The sequence below is a fragment of the Stegodyphus dumicola genome, chromosome 1 (genome assembly GCF_044657685.1).
Source record: "Stegodyphus dumicola isolate Sdum_Otavi_A_Nest chromosome 1, ASM4465768v1".
Lineage (NCBI taxonomy): Eukaryota > Metazoa > Arthropoda > Arachnida > Araneae > Eresidae > Stegodyphus > Stegodyphus dumicola.
The window spans coordinates 51,985,359-52,009,764 of NC_140768.1; the positions used below are offsets into that span (position 1 = coordinate 51,985,359).

The 24,406-nt window shown below is 31.0% G+C and overlaps 1 protein-coding gene across 1 annotated transcript; it reads right to left on the reverse strand.

The window, feature by feature from the left end:
* Window positions 1-5,623: 5,623 nt before the first annotated feature.
* LOC118185971 (three prime repair exonuclease 2-like) lies at window positions 5,624-12,704 on the reverse strand. Its single transcript, XM_035355947.2, has 2 exons — window positions 11,994-12,704; window positions 5,624-7,436 (listed from the first exon to the last, which is right to left on the reverse strand). Exons 1-2 carry the CDS (start codon window positions 12,487-12,489, stop codon window positions 6,973-6,975), a joined length of 960 nt encoding a protein of 319 aa, XP_035211838.1. The 5' UTR covers window positions 12,490-12,704; the 3' UTR covers window positions 5,624-6,972.
* Between the last annotated feature and the right edge of the window lie 11,702 nt (window positions 12,705-24,406).

Consider the following 24,406-nt stretch of genomic DNA (forward strand, 5'->3'; position numbering starts at 1 on the left):
ATGTCTCATGCTCTCATGAGTTCGTATTTCTAGGGAATTACAGTATTGCAAGGTCTGCTTATTGTTAAACTAAAACGTTAGGAATTCTAATTCTTTTTTCTTGAAATTGTGGCTCATTTTTATAAAAAGAAGTACCGGAGCTCATCTTATTTAGGGCTCCAGTGCGCTCCGGCTAGAATTGTATTTTATCTTAAAAATTGAGAAGTACCGGAGCCGGGCTCCGGCGCAATTTAATCACTGCTACTGAGAACATTAAACGCAAAGCATTGCATCTAAAGAATGAAGCTAACACGGAGATATTTTAGTACCCCGCTCTCATGCTGAACTAAACAATTGATGCTCTCCGCGATCTTATTCAGTTTTATGCCGGCTGCTGTGGAATAACTGGTATCTTCCACGTCTCGAAATGACTGGAAGGCATATGAGGGCCAGATATAGTTACAGTTACATATCTAGATTAATTACATTTATTCAATCACAGTTACAATTATAAATGGGTTAGACCAGCTTGGCGATATTTCACCAATTTGGCGAGATAGCCATTTATGTTAAATAGGCTTGCCTCTGTATTTTTACTTTTCCGGCAAACCTTCGATTCTTTAAACTTCCCTGTTACTTTATATATATGTAGTAAAAAAAAAAAATCTGAAAGTTTCAGATTTTATATTACCCTTAAAGGGGCTTTTTCTAACGTTTTGTGCGATACCTTTATTTTTTAAATATCATGTTCTTCGCACTTAAACCATAACATTCAATTCAACAGAAATATCACAAAATAATGTAAAAAGAACATATCTTTACAATTTCTGAGAGTCTCGTGCACTAGAGATAATTTTTTTTACCCGTACAGTGTTGCCATTGCTCGCTTTGAAGTCGTTGAGTTTCTTAATCAAAAACTCATAAATGCTTTACAAAATATGAAATAGATAAAACAAATTCAGATGCCGATATTGGGGTGGAGACGTATGTAATTCAAAATTTGATAGCTCTAGTTATCGTTACTTTATCACAATGCTAGAAACATACATACATTTATGTATATTCTTCATTATTTAATTTCTTTAAATATATTACGATAATATTTGGTGGCAACAATTCACAAAGTGAAACGCCACGATATGCCAATACGAAATTAATAGCCCTTCTGGGCCTGGAAAATAAAAAAAAAAAAAAAAACTACAACTTTAATAAAATTATTCACATACATACAAAATTCTCTTAAATTTCACTTCACATGTGAGACTTAGGAGAGAAATGAAACATACGTTAAATATATGCCAGCAGAGAAAATGCTTGCTGATGTCTGACAAAAATCATTGACTGTTCCGAAACATTCTAAGTGCTGTAAATTAATTGAAATGACTGTAAACGACTAACGTTTATTTTTTAGTCGCCAAACGCGAAAGGGGGGATTGTTAGATGTTGGATTATAATGTCCATCATTTAACTTAGTTTCTCTTGACGCAGCCATAGTTCGCCCTTATCGAGGTACGCTGGGATAGCACAATCCCTCTCCTCCACTGCATGTATATATTGTTGCGTGCGTGCCGGTTCGCAATAGATTAAATGCACACAGAACCGATGATAGGGCGATAAAATTTCTTTTACCAAAAGAAACACTTTGCAGTTCTGGAACTTTCCACAAAAAAATACTCGTACAGCTCTTCACAGTATCACAGAGTACAATCAGTAGTTACACTTCAAACTAAATTCAAACTAATGTTAAATGCAACACAATGCAAAGCACATCTAAAGAGCAAAGCGCTAGGACTAGTATCTCAGTACTCGGAATTCAAATTTGAACTAACAACGAGAACAGAGGCTTTCTCTGGTTTTATATAATTTTCACCCTGCCGCCAAGAAATCTCTAGTACTTCTTGAAATTACTGTAAGACATACGAGGGCCAGATACCATTACAGCTACAGAGAGGATCAATTAGTTATACAGGGACCAGACCAGCTTGGCGACTTTTTGCCAAATTTACCCTTTGCCAGCTTGGCAATATCTTGCTTTAACATTGGTTTGTCTATCTTGCTAATTTAGCAAGATAGACAAATCAATGTTAAAGAGCTCCTGTATTCTTAAAGATGTTAAAGATGCTCCTGTATTCTTGTTTTTTTGGCACAGCATCATTTCCTTAGATTTTTCATGTTTCATTATACAGAAAAAAGTACAATTTCACTCAAATTATTTACTTAAGATACAAAATTTGTAACACTATGTGTCTGTATATACAGTGCTTCAATTTCTATCCTGTGCATACCCATACCCTGTCCATCTAATTAAAATATTGAATAATGTTATAATCTGTCTGGCCCCTTTTTCTTCTTTCATAAAATAATCTATGGAAATCTACTGAAGTTTTAATATTCCCTTTTTTCAAAAGCATTTTTCAAGTTCCAAATAATAGTTAAAACAAAATATATTATTTTACTCTAACATTGCAAATATGGTTTTAAATGAAACTAAAAAATTGAAGTTATTATCTTATTTTTATCATCCTGTATATTTTAACCTTCTGCAGATTGAAACCTTTTGTTCATAGGTATACATACTGAGTGTACTGGCTTTGTGAAAGTGATATGACATATACACCTGTTCAGAAATTGTTCTCTACAATTCACATATCTCCTATAATCTTGATAAAGATTTAACATAATGTAGTTTTTAATAAGCAAAAGGCTGCATTTATTTTGTATACTTCTTAAATTAATCATCAGTGGGAGTCAAAAGCACAGGTATGTTGGTGTATAGAACTTGCACTCTAATTATCCATCTGGTAGATTTCAGTCAGCCTATGAAAGACAGATCTTCCTGCATTATTTATGAAAGGTAGTGATATTTCAGGTTCAGCTTTTTCATACATGGAAAAAAACGTCCTTCAGAGTACACAGCATCCCCATGAAAATTAACAATCAGTATTGCATTGGTATAGATGTCTGTAAATGATCAATACTTGATGACGTACACATGCTCTAAAACTATAACTGTACTACCAATCCCCTCCCCCAAAAAAAAACTTTCTCGTGAAGAAATAATAACGTATACATTAATCAGCATTCTTTTCTGGTCCTGTATATTTATTATAATTTGGAAAACATTTTGTTTATTTAATATCATTCTCACACATTCTTCTGTTTGTTTATACTGTTGTATATATTAATGAATATTTTAATCCTTTTTAATTGTAGTTTAATTTTTGTGTATTATTGTAGTATTTTATTTATTGTTTTCAAAATGGTAATTTCATGGTTTATTTTCTGTTTAATCTAATTTGTGGCCATATGTTTTGTATTTAGGTGTTTATTTGTTGTATAGAATTACAGATCTTTTCATTTTCATTCTGATAGTAAAGGGATTAAAATTATAAAAATAGCTCAATTAGAACTTGAAATTATGCAATTTCTTTGCTAAAGGGCCTTGGTGACATTTGGTGATTTCTCGCTAACTTGGCTACTTTCACCAAGATCAGCCAAAACACAATTTTGAAGACCTGTGACTAATTCTTTCAGAAAGTTTCCAGCTACTCAGAATTTGGGAGAAGCGTGGGTGGAGAATACTAATGTAAACATACTCGGGAAGGAGGGTTCGCCTTCCTTCCCTGTGCTGCACACCACAGAGCAGCGTGGAAGCACAGAAAACTTTGAATTGAAAACTAATGTAAACATTCCTGCAATCAGAAAAATAATTGCAGCTATTACTTATTCCGTATCACTTACTGATACAAAATTAGTGCACATAACTCCAAATGACATGTACATGCACCTAGTTCTGCATGAATCTGTATTTGTAATATATTTGATTTTAATGTTAACTTATTACAGACTTCTTATCCGCATAACTGCACATTTATGTAATTTGCATAGCAATGCTTTTTTTGGTACTGTATATAGTTTTTTCTTTCCCTAATACTCATTCTTACAGTGTATAGTTTACTTCCAATTTGTAGCAACTACAAGTATATGTCTACGAATATTTGTGTTGGTACTGTATATAGTCTCCCCCCCCGATGCTCATTCTGACAGTGTATATATTTTATTTGCAATTTGTAGCAACTATTACACTCATGGTTTTATATCCATGTCTATGAATATTCACACTGTTTTTTTCTTTTCCCATGACTTACAACCTTCAATTGATTATATTTCTTATGTCGTGTTTGATTACCGGCCTAATGGTTAGACTGTTCTGGATTCAGACGTTTCCACAGCCCATGCTGCAGAGTATAAATACAGATCAGAGAGCTAGAAGTTCAATTGTTAATAAGCTGTGAGATTTAGCGATTAGCTGACTACAAGTTAGTCCTAAGAGTGATTTGAGGAACTGTATGATTTATTTTCAGTGCCAAGGAGAAATTATCCACATTCTTCTTGAGTTATTTCCAGCCATACTGTGTTGTGTGCGCTATTCACTGAGCTTAGTTTCCAAATAATTTGTTCATTTTCTGCTTATCTCGCCTCATTATTAAAGATACATCAGCAATCCCACAGCTTGCAACAATATCATATGTGATCTATTTTCAAGTATTTAGTTACAGGAAATTCATTTATATGAAAAGCAGGTAGTGAGAATTATGTTTTTCCATGTATTTGCAGGACAGGACTGCACTTCTGTATAGTATATTTACTAAATGGTTTTCTTATTGTATGGTTTGGCTATGTGTGCACAGTCTGCATATAATATGCAGTCCACCTGCAGTAATCTTTCATTGAAATTGGAGTGTAATTTTTTGTTTTAAACTGCATTGTTCTTTTCAAAATTTATTCAATATCAGATTCTTGAATTGCAGTGGCTGCACAAAGACAAACAATATAACTAGATGCAAATATAAAACCCAATCAAATACAATTGAATTTTAACTTAAATGAAATAATCAGACAACATAAAATTAAGTAAATAAAAGAAAAATAATTAAGGAAGAAAATACATTTATTAAAGACATCACTATCATAAATCTTTATATTTGTTTGCAGGATGAAGTATGAATATATGAGGGGTTATCACATCTAAAGATGCAATGCATGAGGTTAAAAGAAACTTTTCCAAGAAATAATTCGTGTGCCGACTATCATTGGAGGTTTTCTAGCCAAAACATGTTTCATTGAAAGCTGTTTCATGCCTAGCTATGCAGGACTTTTTAAAACTGAAATTGTTTTGTTTGTTTGTCTCATAAGATTTCTCCAAAGAACTGATTTTTGCATACATCAACCTATCAGATATCCAGAAAATAAGAACAAAAATTCCAAAAAATGTTTCAACGTGCTGTTGCGGGTAGCTTGTAGATGTAATTCTGGTTTTAGTACTTACATAAATATTGCCTGATGCTAAACACTGCAGATGTATGTATCACTAAATGTTGGAATTAAAAATGAAAATACAGCCAGAGAAATGATTTTTAACTACAAATAAAGATTAGCATTAAGCTGCATCAATATTATTATTTTGTAAAATGGCATTGTAAAAGGCAAATGCTGTTGATTCAGTTGGCTTTAATATTATTAATGGCTACATTTATTTTAAAAAAAAAAAAAAAAAAAAAAAAAAAAAAAAAAAAAAACCTTATCCAGATATTAATACTAGCTTACTGAAAATATGTGAAATATACAATATTATTTTTAATGTGTTTAGATTAAAATTGATTGTCCTTCCAAATTTATCAACTGTTTCATATTTAAAGTTTAATAAAAAATTAGCTCTTAAAATTAAAATTTCTTATATACAGTATATAGACATATGCATAGAGTGAAAGAGAGAGAGAGAGAGAAATTTCAAGTTTTAAGAAAACTCTTTTATTAGCACTGCAACAGTGTGTAAAATACAAAAATAAATTATTAAATTTCAATGATAACATATTCTGTATTACAGTGAAACTTATTTACAACAGTAAACAATGATTTCAGACAAGTTTGGCATCCTATAGAAGAGTTTATCTGAAAGAATATGATCATCAATAATATCAAATATATATATCTTTATTAAATTGTGCTCTCAAGAAATACTTCAGAAGTGGTCAGCATAAGAAATTTCACTATATTTTTAATTTTAATATCTGATAACTCTTTAATAATTATCTAATTCTGAAAGTTTCATACTGCACATAAAGACAATAATTAAAGCAGTTCATGCAGCACATAAAGACAATAATTAAATTATTTGTCAGAAATTTATGAAGAAAGATTTTAATTTGAATGGAGAAAATGGATTTTCTAAGAACTGCTTTTCTAGTTAACATATTTTAAAAATAGTGTAACTCATCAGCATTAATCAAATTACAGTTTGAAATAATAATTATGTTAATACAACAACACTTAATGATTAAAAAATTAAGGTACTCTTCTGTTATCGAGACGAGATTCAGAGATATATGTGTGAAAGAACATATGCAGGTATGTATGTGCATATATGTAATATGTGCATACACACATATGTTCGTATGTAAGTGTATATATATATATATGCATACATACATACATTTCTCAGTCTGGTCCTCATAACAGGACACTACTAAAATTAATGTACATTTTTCAAATATTAATTTGCAACATGTTTATGCTTTTATGATTGTTCAAAATACTTATTGACACATTTCTTTCTGTATATATACGTTTACATGTCAATTTAGTAATGTTAACCATTAATACTCATTTTAAAATCAGACTATCATATATCATACTAAAGATCATTCATACACTCTATGAATAAAAATGTTACATTGTATATCACTCAACACTCAGCAGATCTCAATTTCAATACCCGATTAAAAAAGTTAAGAAAATTATTTAATACTGCAGATAAACTTTGTGATAAGCTTACTGCTCTAAACATATTCAGATTAAACTACTAAAGTGTATTGATTTATATCTAATTATAAAATACCATTTTTTCTTTTAAAAAAATTACATAAGATCATGAAATGCATAACACTCGGGTCATATGTAACTAACAAATGCAAAACATTCAAATATACTATTTTACCACATTGGTTTTACTGTATCAAATGATTTACTGTGTTTATCAACCCAAGGCAGAAGCTTATCTCGCATCTTATGACAAATCTTTGCTAAAGTAATACAATCACCTTCTGAGCTATGACTACCATAAGGTTTTTTACCAAAGAAATATACATGCAAATTTTCTAGGGAAAGAGACAGACGGCCATTTTTGAAAATAACTGCTTTTGTTGGTTTTTGATCGAATGGCAATTCGGGAATCCCCACAGATCTCATTCCATATAATGAATCAGCAATGCGCAAATCTAATGGCAGTTCCAATGCAAGTCGCTTGAATTCAGCTTTCAGAAGTGGATAATCAAATGTACCACCATTGTGAGCTAAAATACATACAGGCTTCTGAAGATGAGAAAGGAAAGAGATAATCATTTGAGCTGCATTTTGATCAAAGGGCTGCTGACCTTCTAAGTTTGAATCATTTAAACCTGTGAAAACAAATAATAATTAAAAAGTTACATAAGAGTTATATTGATACTTTCCAATCATCTGCATCCCCAGTTTCAGTAGAACTACACATTTTGGCATATATTTTAGCATACATGCAACAATAAATATCCATGCATGTGCATACCACATATGTAGATGCACATGTTTTATATTTCTAAATTATGTTAAATAGTATCCACTGGCTATTTTAAAATGAAAATATTAGTTGTTCAGATTTTCCCCCTCCCTAGATAAAATTACTTGTTTCTTATAAAATGCTGCATTTTATTAGCCGTAAAGGTGACCTAACAAATGTTTTTCCTCAATTCACAGTCACCAATCAGTTCATAACTTTTAATGGAGTACAGATAATCAAAAAGTATTGTTACATCCTATAAATATTATAAGTGCTATTAATAACACCACACCTTAGTGAAACATTTGCATAGCATCTAAGATTAATATTTGAGGATTTTCTGATTGCCATGCTTGTAAAACTTATGTTGCTTAATTGCAATAACATATTTAATAATTTATTTACTCATCAAACATTACATTTATTTGATTTATTAATAAGTAAATAATATATTTGGTACTTATGTATTAGTGTTATTACCTTAACAGAAGTCATTAAACTTTCAAAATTGCATTAACCTCTGGCAATCATGTGCATAGGAGTTCATCAGTATTAGCAAATAACATCAGTATTTTTGTATGTATTTTTTTTTTTTTTTTGTTGTATTCAAATAGTTTTTATACAAAATAGTTATATATATTGTCTAAGCTTGATTTTAAAATATGCAATTATGGGATTTGCCAGGCATGGAAGAAATATGTGGTACAATTTGTGCAAGAATGCAATATTTTTTGGTAAAACAGCTAATGAAAGCAATTGTTTTTATTCTATTCTTAAAGGAATTCCACAAAATTTCTACCAGGGAGCGAAGTAGGAAAAAAGCTTTAACTAGGGTCATTGATTTTCAGGATAAATTATATTGTGCATCAGGATAAATTATATTGTGCATAGTAATATGTATATACAATTTAACTTCAAGTGATCAGGAGTTTAATTCATTATATACAATCCAAAACAAAAAATCGATTACCTCATGAAAACCTGTAATAATGAAACAAAAAATAATATTAAGATTTTAAAATATTATTAAGTTTGTGGCCTTCTTTTCCAGTTTTGTTATATGTTAATAAATTTATAAGACAAATTGCTTATCATGGTTCTTATCCTTCCCTCCAATTACACATTTATAACTATAAACTTAATTTTTTCGGCGAAAATATAAAAATACTAAAAACGAAGAGCAAATTGAATTTAACTTTTGTTTAACTTGTGAGTACAAACATGATCCAATTTTCTGCTATGTCAATTGCGTAGATTGCAGGGAAATTTTTATCCATATCTGATTCAAAAACTGAAGATGCTATCACTTTTGGTTTTACAGTTAATGTGTATAAAACTTTATCAATGAAATGCATCACAACTTTGGCATCAGCTATGATACGGAGTTCACTTTGCCTTCTCAATATTTTTATCACTTGGATCTTCACATATATCATTGCATGAGTGAAAAATTATCATTATCAACATTATTATTCAACATTATCATTGCATGAGTGAAAAATGCCATATCATATTTTGAAAATATTAAAACTTAATTATTTATTAAGTTTCAATAATTAATTAACTGATTTTTTTCTAACCACTCAGAGATAGGCAAATCCTCGTTTTCATCTTTTCTCTTCAACAATGTTTGTTAGACCCAGCATACCAAAAAAAATTCTGGATGGCTAATTCTGAAACAAACCACATAGACCTTTTAGAGTGCTAACATTCCATCAAAAAGTGAATTTTGCACCTAATAACTTCCATGGAGATATTCTTATAGTCCATTATATCTGATTTTGATACTTCTGAAAGTTCACAATTTTTTTAACAGTCATTAGCCTTGCACCACTGTAAGAGGTGGAAGTGGTAGCCATTTCATTATGGAAGCACTTAATAGGTGGCCACTATTGCCTTCCTATGAAGGGATGGACAGTTACAACAATGCTTTCTCTGGGATTCGAGCCTGGGCCCATCCCTACGGCAGTCAGGGTTACTAACCACTATACCAGTTGGGCAGCAGAAGTTCACCATAGCAATATAAAATAACATTACATATATAATAAAACTGGATAGGACCAAAAGATTTCTTTCTTTATATCTGTGTGTTTGGTACAGTAGGGTTGTTTTAGTATATGTAATAATACTTTCTTCCAATTATAAATCATTCATTTCTTCTGTAAAAAATAACCAAACCATTTTAAGATGCTTGTGCTAATGTGGAAGTACTAAATATTATCCTACTTTTGGAAGCAAATAATTAAATAAAGGACAATTTAAAATTTTTTCACTTACTATTTGAATAAAGGAAAATAATTTCTCTTTTTCCTAAACTATAATTAAGAAAATAAGAAGAAATAATATAAATAAGTAAGGAAATAGCACAGCATGAAAATAACTGCTTCCTTGCTTGACAAATATTTTTAATTCAATTATTTGTAACTCAAAGATCTTAATTATATTTTAGTCAAAATCAAATACAGTCAAAAGTCGTTAATCCGGACTCGTCGGGACTTCGGCGATTCCGGATTATAGATCATCAGTTTAAATCTCGTAAGATGGCATGTACAAATTTTAAAATTAAAAATATGAAACCGTATTTTAGGAAATAAAGAACAATTATGATCTAAAGGGTATCAAAATTTACAAAAAAAGAAGCTTAATATTTATTTGTTTACTTTATTAAACATTTCTTTCAATGTAAGTTGTTTCGTTTTATGTGATAATACTTTCTCTTTAATTCTATAAACAGACAAAATTTCTTGTTCAGTTAAAAAGCTCCGCTGTTCAAGTCCCATAATTGCTGTGCCGAGAATACCGACTAACTTGTCAATCGAAATTTTTTCGTTTTCACTAACCTCTCTGTCACCTTCTTCATGTCTTTATCCATTTTTTGCAGCAATTCCACTTTTTGTTTGACGGACATCAAGACATACTTTCGTTTTGTAGATCCTTTGGGAGCTCCAGAATTGGAAATTGACATAATCAAAAGTTCAAGTTTACTTTTATAAAATTGCTCTTACAGTCTGCAAAAAATAATAAGCTGCATCCAATTCGAAGATTAAGGAATAATGCAATCATCAACATTAACTGAAATAGATAATTGTATAACTTTAGCTTATACCGTCCGTTATACGTTAAACGCACACGTGAAACGTGCACACGTAAACGCCTATGCGCATGTGTCAACGCGGCGCATGCGCAGAAAGTTTTTAGCTTTGAGGTCCAGATTATGGGTGTCCGAATTAACGACTTTTGACTGTATCAGCTTGAATGGAATGAATGAAGGTTGCTTACGCAGGAATATTTTTCATGTTTTAAAATCATGCGACACAGCTATTTGTTTTATGAATTATTGTAACAGAGAAAAAATGTCTTTACAACTCCTTTAAAAAATCAAATTAAGAATAAATATCCCTCAGTGAAAGCAAATTGAGTGAAAAAAAGATATTAAAATGTTAAAACCTCTCTTGCCTTTGTTGAATTAATTAACAGTGTAAATAGTAAACTTCAGTATTATGAAACATCATTGGATATCATAATTGGATAACATAAATAATTATACATATCATCATTAAAAAAGTCATTTTTAGCATGATTCTATTTACTGAATATTCAGAATTAATATTTTAATTTATAGACAGTTATAAATAGCAAATTTTAAGAAATTTCTGAGTTCTTAATGATTTTTAAATATCAAATAAAAACACACATATCGCTAAATTAATAAATATTGGGCAACATGCCTGAATATTGAATATATGCCTACTGAATATTAATATATTTTTTATTTATTATTATAATATATAGTAGGCATGCCCAAAATGCAGTTCAATATCATTAAATGTGCCTCATATCATACAAAAGAAAAAAGAAAAAAAAAAAAAAAAAAAAAATTGAAATAATGTTTTAATTTGAAACAGAAATTAAGTTACAACACACTTTTTAAACAATAAATAATTTCATTTTTTAAAATTACATGTAATTTTAAACAGTTTCAAATTGTCTACCATTTCTAGAATTTATTACTGTGGTGATATTACTTTTAGAACAAATGAGGGCTATCAGGTTGGGAAAAACAAATTCATTAGCAACACACTGCATTCATGATTTATCTCAGATCTTACTGAATGGCATTATAAATTAGTTATAAATAACCCTGGAGAGAACAAAATGATCCAGTTTGCACTTAATGAATTAAGTAATTTAGGTTTAGCTTTTGTCTTCAAACTCATGAATAACACACGGCAATACAGAGTGCAAATGCAAGAATCTGAACAAGTCCATCTACAAAAGTACTATATTAATTCACATACTACAAAAAATTCACTGAAGTAGGCATGCCATTTTTAAAATGAGGAAATACGGTGACGAAACATACCTGTAAAAATTACAATCACTTGAAAAAGTTCTTGCTTAATGCAAATACAAAACTTACCAGTTATTTTTGCTGCCATGGGTGAAATTGGACTCCTTGGTCGCACACACAAACTTAATTTGTGAATTATTCTAACATCTCGTAGATCGGGATAATTACTTATTTGAAATTCCTTTTTATCGACGGCTATCATTGAGATCTCCGTAATTTGTACATTAGATTTTCCAACAAAATACCCCAGTCCTGTAGTTTCTAAATCAAAAAACACAAGCGTAGCGATTTCTTTTAGGTCTGATGTATTACTGTCGTCTATTGCCGTCTTTTCTGTAATTGCACTGGATGAAGTTGTAACAGGGATAGATGTAACAGATGCACTGGTTAAAGAAGTAGATAATGACTCAATAACATTTTGATTAACTGAAGGTGACACACACTGATTGTCTGCTAAATCCGACTTTGGTTCCCTTGATGAAATTAAAGTTTCGGATATAAGATGATCATCAGAAGATAAATTTGCAACAGTAGTCATCTCAGCATTTACTTCCGAGTCTGGCATTGTAATGGAAAAATACCACGTTTAAAATTTCGTTGCTCAATAAATAACCTAGCGAAAACATTCACGTCCAAAAATAAACAAAGAAATAAAATGTACAGGAAGAGGAAGTGTTCATCTTCAAACGTGACACAGCCTGCTCATGTCATATTTACATTTATTAGCAGATCGCATTTTATTTATCTGCAGGCAAAGTAGAGAGATGTCTTGTTTTGCATCTGCTAAGTCTTTCTGCACCTATGGGCGAAAAATCAAGCCAAAGAATCTAGCCAAGGACCAAGGAAGGGTTCTATTACGGGGCTCTTAGGCATGTAGCCTTTATCCCCACATCGTCAAAATTATCTTTATCGCCAAAAAGAAGGTTCTGCAAAGAGATAAATTTAGTGCCAAAACGTTAATTTAACAAAAAGAGTAACTGCCTTCTACAGTGAAAAAAGGTAAAAACACTGCAGGACTTAATTTAGTAATTTTAGTGTCGAATAAGGGCCAGAATTAATTTGGAGGGTTTACATCATGAATTTTGAAAAGCATCAATGTTTCCTTGATCAATGGTCATGTGGTGTTAACAACACGAAAGCCGAAATACTCGCAAAAAACTTCATGTCACAACTGCTTCGGGTCTGGGAGGGGGGGAGAAGCGGGACGCGTATTTTTTCTTCCTTCCTAGGAAACGCAACCCGCGACTAAATTTGGCGATTTATCAGGTCTTGGCGAAATTGTCACACCAAGCGCATGCGCAAAAGGAAACAGACAGACAGACAGACAAAGTAGACAGATGCAAGGAGGTTAGAATACATGGAGATGCCCTGCGCGCAGTCCAAGTGAAGCCAAAAAGTGGGGGAAAGCATGCCCTTAGTAGTCGTGGCTTTAGAAAGATTGACGAGCTCTTCAGCCAATGAGGCAGAACCTAGCCACACCCAGTTTCGTAAATTAAAGACCGTGGATTCTTCGCGCGCTTTTTCCTTCACTTTTTCCCGCCATTTCATTTTATTTCTACATTTTCTATCATCTTGTAGACGGCTGCAATATTGTTCCGAGAAGCAATTTTTATTCCTGCCAAAATGGTAAATTCCTGCATCGCTTTCGGCTGTACAAATAGAAGAATAGCAGGATCCGGTATTACATTTCACAGGTAAATATTCTTTTAACATATATACTATCATTTATTTAATTATACTTTGCTCAAAGTTAGATAAAAGTTTGCTGTGCATGTTTAAAACATATCCAAGGAAACGGCTGCAAGTGCTGATAATTGTATCAATTCTAATGATTATCAGGTTATGCAGAGGGAAAATATATGTACAAAGGGACTGATTCCATTAAAATGAGTTAAATGAGAAATGCATTATGTAATTACATGCTGTCATTAATGAATGCTAGCAATAAAGGTATTATGAAAATAAATAAATAAATAAATACTCAAACCATTAATTGATTATATTTTAGTTATTCTAAATATATACAGGTATAATTCTCAATTTTCCATGTTAGAAATACTACTTACGTTTTGAAAAATATTAAATTGCATGAACAATGATAAAAAATAATATTTAAATTCTGCATTGTTATTTTTAAAACTCCCACAAATTTCACCCCAAATTAAATCCTGTTATTAAATATTTACTTGAACAGAAAATAAAATTAAATACATAAAATATGACTTGTAATATAATATGATCACACCTTTAAAATAACGCGTTTTCTTTTCCACGATGAGCTGACCACTCCCCCTTCCCTTGTTTACTTACCGTTTTGCTTTTACAACTCAGTTAATTACGAGTATAATACTCAAACCATTAATTGAAGAAAAATCTGAGAATTATAGATGTTTCTTCGCGCACTTCACACCGAGAAAATACTCAAACTCTTTTCTGACGGCTTTTCAAACGCACATTTCAATTATTCTACTTATTTATGCATGTTAAAAAAACAGTCTTTTATATGGAAATGAAATTCGAAATGTAGACATTATTTCAATGTAACCATTCAGTACCTTATAACCCTCTCACGTCTTCACATAAGAAATCAGAAAACACACTCAAAACTTCAAACAAGCTGACGTTTAACCTCACTTCACATAGTAAGGGAAGCGTTTTCTTGCCCTCACGAGGCGTGGCTTATTTGCTTCCCCCGGCTTCACTCTCCTCGTATTGCGACAGCAGAGACGCCATCTCCATGTATTCTAATCTCCTTGGACAGATGTCTTGTTTTGCACCCGCTAAGTCTTTCTGCACCGATGGGCGAAAAATCAAGCATAGGTGCGAAGGAAAGGTATATAGAAAGAGGGGCAATTTCGTATTTGAGGAGAGTAAAAAGGAACTTCGTACATCTTGTACGAGTTCAAAAGGCCAGGAAGAAAAGATGGGACAAAATAAAATTTAAAATAAATGGCCCAAAAATAATAGAGGGAAAAAAAAAAAAAAAAAAAAAAAAAAAAGGGCCTATAGAAAGAAAAGGAAAAGAAGTAGAAAATATCCTAAAATACGATTGTGTCCATGAGTGTAGTTAAAAGGAGAAGAAACTGTCTTCATTTACAATAAATAGTGTCTCACAGGTGTGTTTGTGTAGTGAGTGTGTTTGGTAATGGTGAATAGATGTGTTACTGGGGAAAAAACAAATATTGACGGTGTTAAAATGCTTCGTATCAAGGTATTTAGCATGGAATATAAAGTAATATGTACGCTTGCATCCTGAGATATCAACAAAGGTCATCAAACAAAAGTATATATTAATTTAACCAAAGTAACTTATGCTACTTTCATTCTCAACATTTTCATACATTTTTCAAAAAGCAGCAGCAGACTAACAACATAGAACCATATACAATACAAGACCACAACCGCATACACCCAAAAAAATTAATAAATAAATAAAATAAAATATATATATATATTTATTTATGTGTGTATATACTGAGTATATGTATTAAAAACACAAATTAAACAGTATTTATTAATTTAACTATCATAATTTATTACAAGATTAATTATTTTACTATCATAATTTATTACTAGTTAAATAATGTTAATATAACACAATGAGGCACACTGTTATTTATATAAGCTCATAGTTCTAAAAATTCATTTAAGGCGGTGAAGAATAAACCATCCCTTACATATGGACATTTAACAGATAGCAAAGAACAGTATGAGAAAAAATCGGTGAGGTATAATATTATTTAAAGGCGAAACTATATTCAAGCGATCTAGAAAGAAAAGAGAATCCAGAAGATCCGAGAGGGAAATAGGGCGATGCCCAAATTATCCCTCTCATCCCCAAATTTTCCCTCTCTCGAGATTCCTTAAGGGCTTTGTAAGTGTTGACAGACGTGAACTGATAACGCTGGCGTCTGTTTCGAGTTGATACACAAAGGAAGCCACAAGCAATGGCAATTTCAAGTATTTTTTAATGCTTTAAACTGATGAAAAATTAAGATTTATTGATTTAAAGGCACTTATTTATAGAAATTTAATTTAGTTTAGATGAAAGAAAAGTACTTATCTTAAAATTCCAGGCTTTTGGAGTATATCCTTACATTGTCCGCTGTTTTATTCTCGTCAACATCGGAACCGAAATTCATTGAAATGATATAGGTTTTGTAGGGGAAAAATAAACATTTTTCAAAGAAATTTAATTGATAATCACCAAGAGGAAAGGAAAAATTTTCACTTTTTTACGGAGCGCAGCGATCGTGCTGCCGCTTGCCTCGGTGATCACACAGCCCTCCGTAGACACAACAAAATGTCAAACTGCACCCGCAAAAGGAAACGTTGTCGGTTTATGTTTCAAATTTGTGATGGTCGCGAGTATGTCAAACGAAGTGGAAAATGAATTTTATAAAATTTTATATGATGGATATTCCTACGAAGTAGTGTCTTCCATGTGTGTCAACATGCAAGACTAAATAAGAAAGAGGCTAGTTTCAGAAATAAAGAATGTTTAGCTGCTTTGCATGTTAGAATTAAAAAAATAATAAGATGTCGTGATGAGTATGTAAAAAAGAATCTGTGCACTTTGATTAAAGTTTCATTTCGGCATACACATCGATGTGATGTTCCTGAAGCGTGGAATTGCTTGCACCCAATTGATTCGGTGAAAGAAGTGTTCATCAACTACTTTCGTGCCGGTAAAATAACAATTAATAATGTAATATTTTTATTCTGCTATACATCCACAGAATTCACTGTTAGTAAATACCGTCAAAATGGTAACAATAAAGGTGACGAAATAGAACTGTTCTACTTAATGGGCAATATGCTTTATTACTTTTCGTGATATTCAGTACCTCATATTTCCTACAATGAATTTTACTTAAGATATCGGCATTATTTTAATTGCCCTAGTTAAGAAGCTTTGAAGCCATTTTTTGCAACAGCTGAAAGTATAAAATTATGAGGGTACGCTTTAGCTTTTAGAAACTATTTATTTACAATCTTAGAATGTATAATCACAGAGAACTGCAATATCAGCATAGTTCTATTTTCAAATCTGTATCCAAAGTGTTGCCAATTACAAGTTACTAAATATTAAATGTTACCATTTACAAATTATTAAATATTACATCTTCCGTTTTTTTAAAGAGTTCAAAAGTTTTAACAGTCTAAAATCAGTCCAAATACCTGGCCGGCTTTCTAATCAGTCTCCCACTTCTAGTTCTTAGCTCACCGTTCCTTGTTTCTGAGTTAGCAGAGTTTGGTAGTTGATCTTCTAAACTTTGCCCTTGAGAATATCTGGAATCATATCCTTTTACATCTGTTTTCTGTGTATTAACTCCTTGTTCTGTTCCTCTGATATTCTCATCAACAGCTGAACTGTTTTCTCTAATATCTTTTCTATTTCTCCTCAATACTGATCCACCTGATCTAAGTATATATGATCTAGGCGCCTTATGCACTTCTTCTACAACTGCTGGTTTCCAGCGATTATCTTGATATACCCGAACACAATCTCCTTTATTTAGCAATGGTAATGTTTTTGTATGACGATCATAATATGACTTCTGTTTAGTTCTTTCTTGGTTGATTTTTTCTTTTACATTTCTCACAACTTGAGGTTTAAGTAATTCTTCAGATGTAGGAAGAATCGTTCTTGTTCTTCTACTCGTCGTTGAGCTGGTGATCCTAGCATCTCATTTGTTGGAGTGTTCCTATGAGCTAACAAAGCTAAATAAGGATCAGCATGATCTGCTTAAGCTTTCTTTAACAATTTCTTCGCCGTTTGTACTGAACGCTCTGCTAATCCGTTGGACTGTGGATGGTATGGACTGCTTGTTATATGTTTAAATTGGTATTTCTTTTCAAATTCTGAAAATTCTTTACTTGCAAACTGAGGTCCATTATCAGATATCACTATCAATGGTATACCGTATCTTGCAAAATGAGATTTCATGTAACTGATCACTATCTGACTTCAAGTATCCGGTAGTTTGGAGATTTCAAAAAAGTTGGAATAGTAATCTACAATTAATAAATATACATCTTTGTTAATCTCAAATAAATCTGTCGCAACTTTATACCAAGGTAAATTGGGAATTTCATGTGGTATCATAGGCTCTCTTATGTTTTGTTCTGGTATTCATTACATAAAGAACATTTTGAAATTTTATCTTCTATCTGCTTGTTCATAAGTGGCCAAAACAAAACATCTCTAACTCTTTTCTTACATTTTTCTATACCAAAATGACCCTCATGAATTAAATTTAACATTTCCTTTTGCATAGATAAAGGAATAATTACCCTTCCTCCTTTGAAAAATAAGTCATTTTCCATTGTCAACTCATCTCTGTAGTCCCAAAATACTTTGACTTGAGGTTCTACCTGATGTTTCTTTTCTGGCCAGCCTCTCAGAATATATTTCTTTAAGCACTGTAGTGTAGCATCACATTCACTTTCTCTCTTCAATTCATAAATTTTGTCATCAGATGCTGGAATCAGTGTACAAATTTCTGTATCTTCATCATTATCTTCTTCTGTTGTATTCAAATATGCTCTACTCAAAGTGTCTGCTATTAATAAGTCTTTCCCCTTTTTGTATCGTACATCTAGATCATATTTTTGTAAATTTAACAGCATTCTTTGCAATCGCTGTGGTGCTTTAAAAAGAGGTTTCTTAGTTATGCTTTCTAATGGTCGATGATCAGTTTCAACTGTAATACGTTTGCCATATATATATTGATGAAATTTAGAACATCCAAAAGTAATAGCTAAAAGCTCTTTTTCTATCTGAGCATAATTTTTCTGACTTTTTGTTAGAGCTCTGGAAGCATAAGCAATTGGTTGGTTTTCTTGTAGTAAAACAGCACCTAAACCCTCAGAACTTGCATCTACTGAAAGAGTTACATCCTTATTAACATCATAGAATTTTAATACGGGTGCTTTTGCAATCAGTTCTTTAAGTGTTTCGAAAGCTTTTTGATGCTTTTCAGTCCAGTGCCAGAGGACATTTTTCTCAAGTAACTGTCTTAATGGTGCAGTAATAGTAGTTAAGTTAGGAATAAATTTGGCTAAATAATTAATCATTCCCAAAAATCTTTGTAGCGAAGGTACATCTGTAGGTTCTGGCATTTTAACAATTGCTTCCACTTTAGAAAAATCAGGTTTTAGTCCATTTTCACTTAACTCGTGCCCTATATAATTCACACGATTAACTTTTATTTTACATTTAGCCTTATTGAACTTCAAATTATTTTCTCGTGCTCTCTGGAGTACTTTTTTAAGTCGTAGCTCATGTTCCTCTTCATTAGATACACATATTAAGATATCATCTATAATACATTCAACGCCTTCTAGATCTTCTATTATTTGGCTTAATTTTCTTTGGCAAATTTCTGGAGCTGAACATATGCCAAAAGGTAATCTTTTAAATTTGTGTCTGCCAAAAGGTGTATTGAATGTACACAAATTACTACTTTCTTCGTCAAGCTGGATTTGCCAAAAAGCGCTATTAGCATCTAAAACAGAAAATATTTTTGCGTTAGGCATTCTAGTGATAACTTCGTCAATGGTTAACATCGGATAATGTTCTCGTTTTATAGCTTTATTTAAATCTCTAGGATCTAAACATATTCTTATTTTGCTCGGTTTGACAACTGTGACCATTGAATTTACCCATTCAGTTGGTTCTCTTACTTTCTCAATAACGTTTAAATTTTCCATTCTTTGTAATTCTTTCTTAACTTTATCACGTATAGTTATGGGTATTTTTCTTGGAAGATGAATGACTGGTGTTACATCTTGTTTTAACTGGATTTTATATTCTCCATTCAAACAACCTAAGCCTTCAAATACATCTTTGTATTCCTGCAGTAAGTCTTCAATGTAAACAGACATTACTTTCTGAATCAAACCTAGTTGCAAAAATGATTTTAATCCTAATATAGAAGGTACTAAGGTACTTCTTTGTCAATAACTTGGAATTCCACAACGTAATTATTTTTTCCATATTGGCAGTTAAGTACTACTTTTCCTAAAGTATCCATTTTATTCCCAGAAAATGTAACTAATCTTTTAATTTCAGACTTCTGTATCGGAACATTTAGCAATTTCACTTTCCTTTTAGAAATAACATTGCACATTGCTCCAGTATCTAACTGCAAATTTAGTTCACTTTTATTTACATTAAAGTCAACAGTCCATTTCTCTTCCTTGTTATCTGCATTAAGGTTTAATGTGCCAACATAAAATTCTAACTCTTTCTCAGAGTCATGATTTATTAATTTAATTTGTCTATCTTTTTTGTTTACCTTGACTGCTTCATTTTTTTATTATATAGCTTTTACACTGACTCGCGAAATGATTTGCCTTTTTACATTTATGACAGATTTTTTCACATGCTGGACACATTCGATACTCATGAGATGTTCCACATTTGGAACAAACTTTTGTCTTTTGTTTATTGGTATTTACCTCTTTGTAGGTATTCTTATTATATTTACTTAGTTTCTTTTTCACTAAGTTTACAGCAATTTCCTCATCCTTTATGATTGTCATTTGATGTGCACTTATTTCAGCAGATCTGCATATATCAAGAGCTTTTTCTAATGTTAATTCTGTTTCATGTAACAATCGTGCTCTCACTATATCATCTTTAATACCACAAACAATTTTATCCTTTATTAAACTATCCGTTAATTGTGCAAACTCGCATGTTCTAGCTTTATTTCGAAGGTCAGTTACGTATTCATCTATGGTTTCTGACGCGGTTTGATTTCTAGTAAAGAATAAATGTCTTTCATATGTAATATTTTTCTTAGGAATACAATATTCTGTAAATTTTGTTTTAATTTCACTTAATTTAATTTCTTTACCCTCTTCTATAGGAAATGTATTATATATTTCAAGACCACGAATTCCTATTACATGAAGAAAAGTATTAACTCTTACCTTCTCTTCTTTATTATGTAATCCACTAGCTACTTCATATATTTCAAATGATTGCAGCCATCTCTGCCAATTCGAAGCTAGATTTCCATCAAATTTCATCGGCTCTGGTGGTTTTAAACTTTCCATTTTGAAAGCAAAACACTCCTGACACCATATAAAATTATGAGGGTACACTTTTAGCTTTTAGAAACTATTTATTTACAATCTTAGAATGTATAATCACAGAGAACTGCAATACCAGCATAGTTCTATTTTTATATCAATATCCAAAGTGTTGCCAATTACAAATTACTAAATATTAAATGTTACCATTTACAAATTATTAAATATTACAGAAAGCACATTAGATTGCAATTGCTTAGAATTAATATGCTTAAGCATATTAATTCATCTATTACATTATGGAATAATGAATAAATTTATAATTTCTATATGTATATTGAAATGACAGCTTCAGAATATAAAATTATTCAGACACGACAGAAGGAAAAATCACTTAACTAATTGATCATTTAATAATAAATTAATTGAATGTTGAAGCAATTAATAACACATAGTAACTTTTGATTTAGTTAAACTCTATAATCACAGACTCTCCTGATAGTAACATCAAAAACGTCTATGAAATCATTGACCAAGAGTGTACTTGGTTATATCTGTCATTAGTTTAAACCTTGGACACATTATAGGTGACGATATGAATTTGCCCAGCTCTATCTCATTTTGAAACAATGACCAGGAGATACCAGGGCTTAATTTCTAAAATTAGAAGTGCCAGAGCCCTATAGAAGACTGTGATGAAGGAAAGAGAAAATAAATAAATAATTAAAATAGCTAATAATTAAATAACAAATTTAAATTAATTAATTTTATTAAATTAATAAAATGTAAAGATAAAGAGAAATTAATTAAATTATTAAATTAATTTTGAATAGTTAAATAGGAAAAAAGTATCGGACCTCGTCTTATGTGAGGCATTGTCCGGAATTACAATTCTACTTAGATGCTAAGAAGCAGCTCAGCTAATCTCCGTCTGAGTTTAAACCTTGATTATACATAAAATGTACTATTCCAAGGAATGACAAGTATCACTCTTTTTTTGCAGCACACAAAGGATAAAAGATAAAATGATTAAAGCTCCATTAAGGAGAATAGTGAGAATTCTAGAAAGAGTATGAGGGTATGGAAAGCAATTTAACTGAAAAGTGTAGCTTTGAAGATAAAGAGGGAAGAGTTCAAGACTACCTGATCGCGATGCCCTGTCGATATAATTCTAGCCGTCAAGCAGAAATTTTCCCTGAATACAACGTGAGAATAAATATAAAACTTCTCGGTACAAGTGGCAGCAGTGGTCCCCCCGTTTGATTACATCATTCAGAAAGTCTACAGCTCTGCAGAAGGAAGTCACTAGCATGGAACGCCCACGACCAGGGTGTCACTTTTAGTTTTTTGAGGAATACAAAATTTACCCGCTCTCATAAATTCATTGCATATCCTGGAAAATAAGCCTTTGATATATAATTGGAGGCTTTTCTTTCCTCAAAAGTCTCGATCTCTGTGCAAGGCTTGAGTGCGATGGAAAGACAGGCTTGCATTCAGAAGTTAGAATCGGAAAACATGTTTACTATTAAAACAAAATTTGTATGTTAAAATTGTGGTTCACTTGCATAAAAAAAGTGCCTGAGCCCTTTTATTTAGGGCTCTGGCTGAAATTATAATTTATCTCGAAAACTGGTAAGTACTGATGCAATTGAAGCTCTGCTATATACACAAATGCCACAAAGTGAAGTGAAATTTAAATGCCACCAACCTGCACTCCTTTAATTCTCATTCTAAACTTTTCAAAATAAATACAGATTTATCATATGAATATAGTGCATCAAAGCAAAAATATATGTGGTACTCAATTTTTTTTTTGTTTATTCTTCAAAAATCTCTTATGTGACCTCAATAATTTGAAAGAGAAATGAAATTATATCTGAACAATGGCAAGTTCTGTATCTTTAGTAGAAAGCCCACTCAATCCCTAAATATTAAAAATAAATATTTAGGATTAATAAATATTTTTAATATTTGGAAATTTATTATTCCCAAATTATATGACTATAACTAAATCCTTTATGCCACTTCTCTTTTGCAAAGGTCTTAAATTTACTCTCAGAAAGAACTAAGGGTTGTAAAAGAAAGCATGGATTTTCATTTTTCTAGAACGAAAAAGTGAAATTATTATTTAATATTTTTATTTAATGTAATGATTGCAAAAATGTGCGCCTTAATTTTAAGAAAGTATACTGATCTAACACAGTTTTTTCAAAATGCTTTGATCATGTATGAAAACAAATTTTTGTTTATTGAATATATTAATTTTAATATTTTATGCTAGCCACAACACAATATAAACTTGAATTGCCAGCGCTGTGAGAAAACAGGCATAGAAATTATAAGAACAGTACACACTCAAGCAATGGTTACGATACTACTAAATGATCCTCTTTCTTCTTTTATCTTACTATCAGATCATAAAAAAACTGCATATCTTACTATCAGATCTTTGACAACTTAGGATACCAAACATAATCATTACTCAACTACCTGTAATTATAATGCATTTGTTGGCCTTTTAAATGCTAATTAATAATATATATATATTATTAATTAGACTATATATTTATTACATCACTTTATATTTTAGTAATTTTAATTTGTTTAAATATAATTTGAAAGGTTTTCTTTTTTTCTAATCCGAGAACCTTTTTCCATTTAAATTAATGGTAAATAGTCTTTTGATATATAACATTTTATTTATAAAAATGTTCAATGAAAGATTGCTTTCATTATGTATTTAAAAAATCTGATTTTAATTAAAATTTGAAAATTGTTCTGTAATTATATCAGCTTGACACTATTAATTAAATTAATTGCCATAAATTTTAAACTTTAAATTTCAAGATAGTAGTTATTTCTTGTAAGTGCCTAGTGCACATTAATAGCACATAACCTAAAATAGTAACAATATGCCAAACTTATGGTGTATAATCCTTGCTGTATAATAAGAGGGGAAAATATTAAAAACAAGTCTTGAAATATTTTCATGCTTTTAAAATGAGATATATTTCTTGCAAGAGAGGTAGCACATAAAATTGTCATTTTGCCAATGTAATTAATATTTAAACGCTACAATTGTCAAATTACTTAGCTGACACATTAGAAATAATTTTTCTCTTGCAGTAAATGTTTCTATATTGTAAATCTTATGTCGATTAAGAATTCTCTTAACCTGTTCAATGTCCATACGATTGCCATTAACTGCAATTTGTTGGCATGATAAATGCTTCTATATATTTTTTAACAATTTTCATAAAAATTAAAATTTGTAAAAAATAATTTCCAGCATTTAGGATTGTACACTTTTGTAGTTTAAATGAGAAATCAACTAGGATTTGATAAAATAACATTTGTTAACAGACTTCAGAAACAAGCATGAGACATACCTAGATATAAAATGGTTAAAAAATTTCTGCATATAATTGCTTCCATCA